General features: G+C 32.6%; 2 protein-coding genes across 2 annotated transcripts in view; both read right to left on the reverse strand.

Moving 5' to 3' along the window:
• LOC123657536 (tyrosine-protein kinase Fer) overlaps positions 1 to 3,545 on the reverse strand; it is a 56,013-nt gene extending 52,468 nt beyond the window's left edge. Inside the window, exons 1-2 of the mRNA XM_045593063.1 lie at positions 3,059 to 3,545; positions 2,153 to 2,343 (exon numbers count right to left, since the gene is read on the reverse strand). Of these exons, the coding sequence (XP_045449019.1) occupies positions 2,153 to 2,343; positions 3,059 to 3,254 (387 nt within the window). The 5' untranslated portion in view covers positions 3,255 to 3,545. The remainder of the gene's footprint in view (positions 1 to 2,152; positions 2,344 to 3,058) is intronic.
• A 4,425-nt stretch (positions 3,546 to 7,970) lies between these two features.
• Positions 7,971 to 8,585, reverse strand: LOC123658009. Its single transcript, XM_045593489.1, has one exon. It carries the CDS (start codon positions 8,583 to 8,585, stop codon positions 7,971 to 7,973), a length of 615 nt encoding a protein of 204 aa, XP_045449445.1.
• Positions 8,586 to 13,318: the final 4,733 nt, after the last annotated feature.

Below are 13,318 nucleotides of genomic sequence, written 5' to 3' on the forward strand. Positions count from 1 at the left end.
AAAACAAAATGACGTCAATTTGTAAGTTCTAAGTTAACTTATAATAAACTTTTTGAAATTATTTAAACAATAAATAAAATGCACGTCCTCCTTGCTATAAAGTTTTACAACAAATAATATAAGTAAGTGTTGAGCAACTTAATCTGTAGGCCTATATTGACCTGCTGTTGTTGCGCATTGCCTAGGTTTAAGTATTAACGCAAACACCCAGGTAACAGCTAGTAAAGCTAGATGTTCTTCTTCTTCTTCTTTAAAGACTATGGCTCCATCAGCTTTTCGCCGAAAGCTAGATGTTATTAAAAGTATAATATGACTGACATGACTATATGATTACGATGTTTTATCTACCGGTCGATTGAATTATCGCTTTAAATGACTAAATTACTGAAATGTTTGTCAAACGAATAACTACTTACATGTATGTATACCTATGTACTATAATATATTCTCCAATTTGATTCGAAATTTGATTAAATATTATATTGTCTAATTAAGCTAATGTGATTTACGTCAGAGATCGTTAGAGATCGTTAGAAATCTTTAACCTCCTGTCCTGTTCCTTTGTTTATTTACAAACTTTTTGTTCCAGTTAAATTAATTTTACATATTGAGTAACAGCTAATAACATAAATATTTGAAATAAATACCAGGGCAACATCCCAATTTTATACTCCAGTTACAATTTCTAGTTGCTGCGTGTTAGTCGCATGCGGCACCAATATTGCTTGTTTCATTTACACGCCGACAAAAAATTGGCAAAACGCCCAACCGAATGTGACTGCTCGCCTAATCTTTTATAAGCTAATGTTATGATTTCGTTATGTACAAAAAAAATGTGTTTTAATCTGAATTATTGTTTGTCTTTTATTCAATATGGATAAGTTTTTTTTTGCATTTCTTACGATTATATACTTGAATAGATTTTATTGAGTAGTGACTGAAAATTACATTTAGGTAGGTGCTACGTCTTGCAATTCAAAAAAAAATTCTATACTAATATAATAAAACTGAAGTTGAAGCTGAGTTTGTTTGTTTGCTTGAACGCGCTAATCTCAGGATCAGGTTCGATTTAAAAAATTCTTTCACTGTTAGATTGCCCATTTATCGAGGAAGTCTATTTTTTCCAAGTTAACGGGTGCGAAACCGCGTGGAACAGCTAGTACAATATAACGATAGTTTAATACGAGTTAATATTTCCATTGGTTATTATAGTTGAAACACAATCAATCGAACCAACTTATCAACTGTCCATACTTAACGATTAAGTTTTTGTAAACATAGTACCGCATAAATTGACAGTATTTTGTGTATTGTTTTATACCGTAAGTTATTCCGTATGTGATAAGTGGCCGACATCGACGAGATTAGAAAAGCTAGCAGTTGCATTCTGACCCTGACACAGATCTTTCTTGCACCGTTCTCTCAGACCTAATTACGTGTAGCAAGTAATAAGAGTAGATCAGTGATAGGAAACGGACGATTGAACAAGGAAATGTGCGAAACCGGTCAGTAACGGAAAACACCTGGGCTCGTCGTACTTCAATTTAATTGACTTCGAATCAAACGCTAGAAACTCAGAATATTTTCAAACAAGTAATATTTTACAATCTTATTACACTGGAGCGTAAAAAATATAATAATGTTCTTAATAAGACGAGAAGGAATAATATTGTAAGAAAGAGAAGATGGTAGAGATCTAAGTAAGTTTTAATAAAACTTTGAATGAAAAATATTTATAAGCAAAAAAAATGATGAAATACGTGACTTATATTTGATCGGGGAAAAAGTGGAAATGGTAATGAGTCAGCGCAGCAGTGCTATCGACAACGGAACGTGATCGGATACGCTGATATCGGGAGCTGATAAACTACTGAGACTATGCGGTTATGCTGAATAAACAAACATAGAACAAGACCTATGAACAATTTAGTTCAGTATTATTTAATAATAATGCAATGCTTAAAACATTTTTATTTTTTGACAGATCTTTTAATAATAATTTGTGTATTATTGCCCTCGAGTGTGGACCATCCAGGAAAAAGGCAGATTTTTGAGACCGTGCTAACTTTAAAATACGATATATTTACAATACTGTTTATAATATAGGGCACTTCTTCCTTTATAGGGTCTTACTACTCTAAACTCAACTCACCTGTGTGAATTGCGAAGAAATTTTACTATGATCTTCCTGATACACTTTGCGAGCCTTCCGCCTGTCTGTCATGAGTGTATTGAGCCGGTCCAAGGCTTTGGAGTCCAAAGCCTCAGCATTAGCCTTTATCAAACGACTGGTGTTCTCCCACTCTTCGGTCATCGTCCGCCATGCCAAGGCTATGACTGAACCTAAGGAAAATTAAAATATTATTCAAGAGAAAAAAAGTTGTATGCTCATCCAAAATATTAACAACAAACAAACAAGAGAACTTAAATTCACAGAAATTCCATAATCAAAGTTACGATACGTTAACGATAACGTATTTTTTACGAATAAAAAAAGAACCTTAAACAAATCTTAAATAAATTAACTGAGGAACATGGTAGGCACAACGACGTAACGAAAATTGTCCGTTAATTCAAATATTTTGCTTATGTTAAAAAATTACTTTAATGAAAGTTGTTAATTTTGTGACGGAGACAAATTTGCTTATAAAAAAGTTCTAATCATTACTGAAGCGTACAATATGTACAGTTTTTTTGGCTCTAATGACATTGTCCTTTGTACGCATAACATTTTTAACAAATTAGTTTGTCTTAGATTAATAAAACAAGTTTTACAAAGCTGGTGCGTCATGACCGTTTGAATTATAACTATTATTAATGCGTAACATCACAGTCATGTCCTACTCTTATCTATTAAAACAGGAATGACAATTAAAATAATTCGTTTTTATTAGCGGAGCATACCCGAACGCGAGGGTAGAACAATATTTATATAAATGGAGTTTGTGTAATATTCATCGGTTACAAAAAGAGATAATTTATTTCATAACAAAGAATAATAAAATCATATGATATCATCACATATGGAAAGTTGTTTCTGCCTTTCCGCATGTCGTACCGTTCAGTTCCTCGCATTTATCCATCTTTTGTCCTTGTGCGGCTGCGGCGGACAACGCGAGAGCATACTCTCTATCGCTTTTCATTTTAGCCTGCAAACTTCGCTTCATAGTCTCCATCAGACGCAACTCGGCATCCTGTCGGGCCAGTAATGCCTCGTGCGCCGCCCGCCCCGTGCTGTTAGTCGCATACCCCATGATGCAGCCTCCTACACTACCACGCACATCATAATGTAAACACAGCACAAATCACATCACTTTCCGTTATCACTACACCGTGCTTTACGTCACTCCGTAACAAAAGATTACAAACCGACGACGTATAATCGAAATATGTAACGTAAGCGAATGGAGCTTTTTATTTTATAGTTAGCACCGAGCCGACGAAACGAATTAGAACGCAACGAGCAAAAAACGGTCCGATAAAAATGTTTGCGTCGAATAAAGCGAGGCGCGAGTCACACGTCTATTCGGTAACGGCGCACGACGTGAATGCCATCTATCGCAATATCGGGGTCCGGGGAACGTGTCCGTGTGCGCGTCTGGCCCAGTCACCGGTCGCAAGGATCCAGACGCAGGCTACTCTAGAATACGGAACAAGTTTTTAGTACCCTCCTCCCCATTTATGTTCAGTTTATTACGAGAAAGAAAATGAACCAGTCTACGAAGCCTTCGCGAGATCAAGTTACGCTTTTGGCGATTGAGACAATTGCAATCTTTAATACATCTGTGCTCATTTGGCACTATTGAAAGCCATTAATCAAGAAGAAGAAGAAGAATCTTTATTACAGATAATTATGATGATGAAAGTATCGACAAATTGTAACTTTTTATTAATAATAATTAGGCTAATTTATAAAGAAAATATATCTATTGTGTTTCGGATACGTGACAGTACTGCAAATAATACATTAAATATATGACAAATGCTCAAGAGAAATATTATTTGTATTTTTGGACGAACTGATCAGAATCTAATAGACCAGTTTTAGACATTATCTTTATACCTACATATAAGACAACCTGTTTATAAAGAAGGCTATAGCGGAGACATCATGATTAGTTTGGTTGTCTACGTGATGTGATTTTGCAGCGAGATCTTAGACTATCTTTTTTAGACTTTTCGTATAACTTCCAAAAAATATAAGAATGGTTTCCTTTACATCCGAACATGCGATGAATTTTGAAAGTCAATTCCTTGCTTAAATACCCGTTATTTAACCTCAGACAGTCGTGTATCGATATACTTACACTATTGTGTATTTTGTCCATCAGGTCTTTAAGACATTTAGAATATTACAGAAAAAATCATATAACTGAAATTTTTTTTATGATAATGTAAGATTTCTGCTCCATTTTACGGTACTATTTTTAACCGACTTCCAAAAAAGGAGGAGGTTCTCAATTCGACTGTATATATTTTTTTTTTATGTATGTTACATCAGAACTTTTGACCGTGCGGACCGATTTCGACATTTTTTTTTTTAATCGAAAGGTGGTGTGTGTCAATTGGTCCCATTTAAATTTATTTGAGATCTAGCAACCACTTTTCGAGTTATATCTAATAATGCGTTTTTACTTGACGCTTTTTTCGTCGAACTACGTTGTATTATACCGCATAACTTTCTACTGGGTGTACCGATTTTGATAATTCTTTTTTTTGGAAAGGAGATATCCCTAGTTTAGTACCATGATAAGGAAACCAGGATTTGATGATGGGATCCCAGAGAAATCGAGGGAAATTCTTGAAAATCCGCAATAACTTTTTACTGGGTGTACCGATTTTAATAATTTTTAATTTAATCAAAAGCTGATGTATGTCATGTGGTCACATATAAATTTTATTGAGATCTGATGACTACTTTTTGAGTAATCTTTGATAACGCGTAGTTACTTGACTATTTTTTCGTCGATCTACGTTGTATTACTCGTCGACGTAATTGAAGTCGGTTTTTTTTTCGTTTGCGAGCAAACACAATTATTTAATTCACCAATCACAATATTTGTAACAGTAGGTTGTAAAAGCACCTAGTATAAGAGATACGGGAAAATTATCATAAACATGGGTTACGCTATTGTTGGGCAATAAAAATTTTACGGTTAAAAACTGTAGCGGTTGTCGATAAACTGCAAATTTTTCCAGTTTGGTAATTTTTAGAAATTCGCAACGTTTTCTTGAAGTAACTAAACTAAACTTTAGTTCTGTAAAATTTATTCATTTTATTTCATCACAAGTTAACTGTAATGCATATGTTTCTGAGATCTGTATGCTATAGTTTGTAAATGTTTGGCTAAAATAAAGAATTGATTTATTTATTTATGATTCATATACAATAACATTGATGTACACACACACACACACACACACTCACCATTTCTTACTTTACTTGTATGTTCCAATACAAATTAAGGAATAATAAAATACAAAATGTAAACCATAATGCATTCCTTTTCACAGTTGTTTTCAACTAACGGAAGGGACTGGACCCCACGACACAGGGAATTTTAGTATGGGAACCAGATATATATTGTTTTTTTTTTAGTGACTAAGTATGATTGATGTAATATATGTTTATGTGATGTACTAATGTTTGAAGGAATAATGATTATTATTATTATTTATTATTAAGTAGAAAAAAATTTCGCCCAGTAAATCGGACATAGGTCAGTCAGCAGGACAGCTTGTCGAAGATTTTTTTTTTTAATTTTGTAGTTAATACTGAAGCCGTAAAATGATGAGTGCCGAATCAGTGGTAGCTTCACCTTTTAGTATAAATCAATTAATAACTATACTTAAATATTAAAATATTAACTATAATCAATTAATAACGACTCAAAGTTTAAGCTTTTGATTACTACTTATTAACTAAGGTAGGGCACAGCAGAAAATTTCCTGCTCAAAATATGGAGCAGCCCGACTGGGATATTACCTCGACCTTACAGATGACCACAGCTAAATAATACTGTTTTCAAGCAGTATTCTGTTCCTGTTGGTGAGTAAGTTGACCAGAGCTCCCGGGGGAGATAGGGTCGGCAACACGCTTGCGGTGCTTCTGATGTTGCAAGCGTCCATAAGCTATGGTAATCGCTTACCATCAGGTGAGCCGTACGCTAGTTTGCCGACCTAATTTTATAATATTAAAAAAATTCAGTTTTTTTTTCGTTAAAATTAATGAGTATTAAAAGTATTAATATAATTTTGATTTTGATTTAAATATAATGTCTTTAGTTTTTGAATGTCTGTAATCTATATAAACAGATCTACGTTTTAGCCGCATATCATGTCAAAATTTTCTGAATGGATTAAAAGATATCCCGATTACAATTCAGCTTCGTACTATGGACTAAGACGTAGGGTTTTACCCCTAGACTATTAAGGTAGGGAGTCTGGGGAAATATCTCAACTTTACAGAAGATCAAAGCTAAATATTAATGCTCTCAAATAGTGTTGTGTGTATCAGGGGTAGGGTCGGCAAAGCCCATGTGATGCTTCTGGTGTTGCAGGCGTCTATAGGCTACGGGAACCGGTTACCTATCAGGCGGATCGTATATTTTTTGCCACCTTTGAGATATTTAAAAGATTGCTCTACAAAATGTTTCAAAGTCTTAAACTCTGTTCCCCCTGTGACAAGTGATTGAAGTCGAGTATCCTTTTCATGATCAGATCATGCGCATTATCAAAAAATATCGATTTTTTTTTTGTCTAACACTGCTATATTTACCGTAATACTTTTTATACTAAGTATTAAAAAAATCGTCAATATCGATATTTGTCAAGTTGCACCCCAAGTGTCAAGTTTTGTCAGTATAATTCTAAATATTCAATATTATTTTACGTGCTTTGTGGTTGAAATGTGATTGTATTTAATTGCACATTTATTTTTACATTTTTTCCGAATATGGATGTATCTAGAGTTATATGCGTTTGAACATAAAAATGTTGGTTATCTGCTAAAATTCAGGTAAATTATTAGAAACGGCGAGCGAAAACAAAAAATAAATTTAAGAGATATCTTTATCTTTTGTTTGAGAAACATTGCATAAGGATCGTTATTTTAGAACTTAGACAAAGATAATTTATAGGTGTAATTTAATTAAACTCATATATCACATAATTGTAGCACCTAATAAATGTGAAAAAAAAGTTCGGGTAAGGTTTCTTATAACTCAAAAGTTTGTTTGTAAAGAACTTTTAAAATTGAATATGTACCAAAAAAATATATATTGAAAAAAAATGTTTTACTCTACAAAAGAAGATACTTCAGTTGAACTGACCTATATAGTTTAAGAACTAGATTTTTTTAAATTTTCATTTTGCTCTCCTGTAAAATGATAACTTTTGTCAAATGTCATGCGTATTTTGAAATCTTAAAACTATAGATATTTTTGAAGAGTTTGTAAGATTACAACCAAATTCAATCATTATATAGATCTACCAGGATCTGATGGCAAAAAGGGGAAAACAAAATTGACGCTAGCAATACTGGGGAAATTGGAATAAAACGTTTTGATACTTTTTTTCCTTATTTATAATTTATTGATAAAAATAATTTTTTGAAATCTTACTGAGGCGAATGTGGGGTACTAAATTTAGATGAAAACTCCAATTACTCTATTTATGAGTTTATTAATTAATTATTACATTTTATTTTATTTTTATTGGGAACAAACAAAATCAATAGTACATTCATACACAACATACCACTAACACATTTTTCAAACAAGTTTTCAAAATAATTATAACAATAATACCTACATTTAGCAAAATAATTTTGAGAGAAATAACAAAAATTTTAAGGTATTTTAAAAATATAAAAGAATCAAAACAAATACACTATATATTAAAAATTTCGATTAGCCAATTCAATATTTATAAAAAAAGGCTAGCATGTATATAAAAAAGACAGAAAAAAATTATAATATTTCCATCAGCTGCTGTCGTACACTCCTCTTATAAATACTTATTGAGCAGCCAAAAGGGTCAATGTTTTGTAAGTGTTGATTATAAAATTCCTCCTGCATCTCAATTAATCGATCCTGTTCTATGAGCTGATTTTCAATTTTTATTACATGTTCACAAGATTTTCGCCATTTATCGATCCCTATTTGAGAAAAAGCTTCTTCTGTTAAAGATTTTATATCACTTGCAGGTCTATTGACGTTTTTACCCGCAACTTTTTGTTTCATTATTCCCCAGATTAATTCTATGGGGTTTAACGTACAATGATATGGTGGGAGCCTCAAGACTTCGTGGCCGTGTGATTTTAAAATCTCATCTATCTGATATTTAGGTTCAGACTTATAATTTTTCACTGCTTCCAGTAATTTACATTTACGACAATTATTGTCGTAAGGGATATTGTTTGATTGAAGCCATTCTTTTATAACAGCAATACGGTCGGCTTGTGTAGGTGGTTTGTTTAGTTGTACAGAATGGTACTTGGCGTTGTCCATGACAATTAGAGAAGGTTTTGTAAGATTAGGAATCAACTTCTCCGTAACCCATTTTGTAAAATTATCTTTATTCATATCATGGTGATACTAAGCAGATGTACTCTTCGATCTATACACCAAACAACAGTTTGGCACAAAACCATTTTCTCCACCAGCATGTACAATGATCCATCTAGGCCCTGCCGAAATACTTTTAGATGGGCCTGCACGTCTTTATTTTGCCAGCATTTGTTCACTGAACATGAACCGTGTATGTAGGTTTCATCTAAATAAACCACATCTAGCTTATCGTCGGCTTCTCGATTCTTTTGCATACGCTCCAAATACTTGAATCTGTGTATCTTTATGTCATGTCGCTCCTTTAAAATAGTCCTTTTTAATTGGCACTTCACGAATTCGAATCCAATGTCTTTCAAAATAAGTCTGAAGACAAAATAAAAATTTTTTGTTTAGATTACTATGTTTTTGGATTATATTCAAACTCAGAGAAAATGAAATTCATTTTTGTTACCTTAATGATTCTCTTCCTCCATTGAAATTGATTTCCTCCCGAAGAATTTGTAGCAATTTCATGACAGTGGGTATTTCTTTTCGTACAGTGTAAAACTCATTTATCTTGTTTCTAATCAATTCTAAATCAAAACTATCGTAATATCGTAAGTTTATTTTTTTTTGCCACCTTTCCTCTTTTTACCGGGCGTACTAAATACGCCTTTGTTAGATCTGCCTTCAGCAACAATTCGTCTTATGGTAGTATTAGAAACCCCTGAAATAAACCAAAGTTTAGTATACATAATATAATACACACGAAAAATGCAATAAACCAAAGTATCAAGACGTGTCATTCCTACTAACCAGTCAACGCTTGCACACGGCTCAATAACGATGATTGTGTTTGTTCTGCACCTTGTTCATCAAGTATTCTTTGATAAACATTGAAAACAATAATTCTTGCTTGCGATCGAAGAGGTTTCTTCAACACTTTCACCACTTTTTAAAGGAAATTTGAAGCCAAACGAAAAATAATTCCTCGAAATTTCAGTTGACAGATGACATTTTGTTTGTTGCCATATGAAAATCGCAATTTTTTTAAAAAAAATTTTCCCATCAGATCCTGGTAGACCTATAATTCATCATTCATGGTAAACATTTCCTGAATAGTAATGTTCCGGATATCCGTATCCGTATCCACGGATATCCGCGGTAAAAATGAGGTCCGTATCCGGATACGGATCCGTAACTGCCACCTTTCTCACGGATGTTTTACGGATCTTTTATTAATTTTCAAGTTCAAATGATAGGATAAAAGCTGCATAATAACTTAGATTATGTTATTAAGTAGTATAACGTAAAAAAAAATCATTCAAAGTATTTTTTATTTCTTAAAATCAAATATTTGGCACCTTTAATTGCAAAAATATATATATGGTAAGTAACCATACTAATAGTATATAACTCAAAGATACTAAATCTTATGAGATCACTATTGCAAAAAACTTTTTTAACTTTTTCGGATTTTATCGCGGCTTATTAAGTTTTTTACATACCCAACAATTCCTGGACCTGGTTACTAAAGAAAAGTATTACGCGCGCAATAAAACAAAATTAAAATAAAATTAAAATAAATATACTAAAAACAACGACAACTAACATTAATATAACATCTTCCGCTGCTTATAGGAGAGTTTACATAAATAAAAACTAATAATAATTGTGTTTGATCACAAACGAAAAAAAAATTGACTTCAGTACATCCACAAGTAATATAACGTAGGTACACGAAAAATAATCAAGTAAATACGCGTTATCAAAGATTACTCAAAAATTCATCAGATGTTGATCAAATTTAAACGGGACTACATGACAAGCATCAACTTTCAATTAAAACTAGAATCATCAAAATTGGTACGCCCAATAAAAAGTTCTGCTGTATAATACAACGTAGGTCAACGAAAAAATAGTCAAGTAAATACGCATTATTATAATAGTCAAGTAAATTTAAATGGGATCACATGCACGCACCATCTTTCGATTAATAAAAAATCACCGAAATCGTTCCACCCAGTCAAAAGTTCTGAGGTAACATACATAAAAAAATACAGTCGAATTGAGAACCTCCTCCTTTTTTGGAACTCGGTTTTCTCTTTACCTATATTATCAGAATTATTATGAATAATCAAAAAAATTCAATAAAGTAATTTATTTTTCACAGACTTTTTAATCCTCTTTTGTCCCATTTCACTATTTAAATATGAATTGAAATTCAATCAGTTTTCTTCAAAATTGAGTCAAATTATTAACCCAACTTTTTTTAATTCCATGCACATTCAGTTCCTTTCTTTTGTGTGAAAATTATTCAGTAAACCAAACAGTCTTTCCCAATAAGCATTGCTTACTGGAATGGATAGCATGATACACATTTTTTTTTACCTCATTACAATTACTAATAAAATATGCCAATATTTTGTCATTGGACATATTAATTTTTCCTTTTGGGAGGCGATTTAAATTAAATGTTTCTTTTAAAGAAAAATAGTAATTATAATACAATTCATATCTTCTACTAGATCCAAGAGCTCATTCCATGACAACAAAGTCTAATTTTTTTAGTGAAAATTTCGAGAGCCTTTCATAAGCCTCTAATATAAAGAGTTCTCACTGAATACAAATCGTTTTTCTAAGTACTTAATAGCTCGTTTGAAAAACTGATCTGTTTCTTTATAAAATTATTCCTTTTCAGCATCTGATACTCTATTTAATATGGGTCTGTTCTTACTGCCATAGAATTTATTGCTTGCATTCGGATTTTGTGTTAGCTTTCTCATTACAACATCTATGTCGAGGACAGTACACCGATTATTCTCTTTATTAGTCTGTTGTGTGTTAACAAAAATTCGGAACTTAAAGTTATTAATTTCTAAAAAAATTAAATTGTTATCGGGAAGTGATTTTTTTACTTTGTCGGGAGTCGGTATAATACGAAAATTCCGGAAAATCCCGCCAAACCATCTTACAACCCTAAATGGTAGTCGAAACCGGTCCTGCCCATCGTTGCAGTGGGCGTGACGTCAACTATCGTTTCAAGGGCACGTGCCGACACCGATTGAGAGTAAATAAAGATTCGTATCTGTAACCGTATCCGCTGATCTTGACACTAAATATCCGTATCCGGATCCGTATCCGCGGATATACATTTTTGACGATCCGGCACATCACTATTCCTGAAATATCATTTGTCAAACAACACTTAAACAAGTAAACCACTTATTAATTAGTCTTAGAAGATGAAGCTTAAACTCGATGGTGTAACGTCAGTTATTTCTCTATATTTCAATACAAGAATTTTGTCAGTCAATGCTTGGTAGCTTTTTCTTTATCGCGAGATATTTTTATTCTAAAATTAAGTCTAGACTACTTAAGTCTAGTTTTTTAATTTTAGCGTAATCAAACCGCCGGTGCATTACAATAGCTTTTCTAGCCCTGCTTTTACCTGGTTCTCTTTTACCGGGTGCTGCTTTTTGAAATATATTTTAAGAAAGCATAATAAGTAGTTGTTTTAGGGGCAAATTTCAATTATTATTTAATAAATACGACTATACCTAAAACATAACTGCAACGTAATTCCTATTAACTAAATAAATAAATATAACATTCGCACACGGTCGTCTGTTCCTATGGTAAGCAACTTAATACTCGTGTTATAGATAAGAGCCGACTGTAGTAGATAAATATTTTTTTATTTTTATAAACATAAAGAGAAATAATACATATATAGATATATAAATACAAATACTATTTATTTATTTATTTAGGACAACCAACAGAAGATACAATATCCTTACCTAAATGTTTTAATACATAATCGGTTTATAGACAGTCACTATATGCTATACTGCTCAGTTTACATTAAATTTCATGTATAAAATCAAAACAAAATGCATTTATTAGGAAAATAAAAATAATATAAGAAAAACATTAAAGACACTAAAAATATATTAAACAGCGCAGCTAGTACAAAACCATATGTATAAAAAGATATAGATTATAAAAATGTAAAAAGAATACATCAGTTCAAAAAATACATTATTAATTATATATATTACTAGCTGTGCCCGCGGCTTCGCCCGCGTTTAAATCAGTGAGTCACAAAGTTTTCCCGGCAAATTTCCATTGAAACTCTCACCAAAATCGGCTTAGCCGTTCCGTTAGCTGAAGCCCACTCTCCACTGGTGAAACCGCATGAAAATCCGTTCAGTAGATTTTGAGGGAATGGATCACATACACTTTTGGGGACTGTTTTATAATACACTAACTGTCGCCCGCGACTACGTTCGCGTGGTTATGAAGATATGCATTACTATTAAGATGTTTAACGCAAATTATTTTTTTATTTCAGTCACTTGAAATGCTTATCACGCTGAGTAACTTTTTAAAGGGCGCAATTTAATATAATTTAATAGTTATTTTTATAAAACCTCTCTATACACCACATTTTTAGTTTTATTTTCAGGCTGCAGTATAAATAACCTATCAGGCGAGCTTATAGCTGCTGTATATGTTTCATACAAACTATTAATCCCAATTAAACCCCCTTAACCCGTTCTTAGCGGACGTCTACTAACTATAATCTACCTCCCTGCCAAATTTCATTTTTGCCCATCCTGGATGTATGGACCACGCAGCGGTTTTTGAGTTCTCGTGATGAGTGAGTCAGTGACCTTTCTCCTTTATATATATAGATTACGATGCATTATTTGGACACCTCCTCACCATCTATAGAGCATACATTTTTGAGTTTCAAGTCTCTT

The sequence above is a fragment of the Melitaea cinxia genome, chromosome 11 (genome assembly GCF_905220565.1).
Source record: "Melitaea cinxia chromosome 11, ilMelCinx1.1, whole genome shotgun sequence".
NCBI classification, from domain to species: Eukaryota; Metazoa; Arthropoda; class Insecta; order Lepidoptera; family Nymphalidae; genus Melitaea; species Melitaea cinxia.

Bases quoted from the DNA above. Each gene is read 5' to 3' on its own strand.
- LOC123658009 (XM_045593489.1), bottom strand. From the start codon at position 8,585: ATGAATAAAGATAATTTTACAAAATGGGTTACGGAGAAGTTGATTCCT.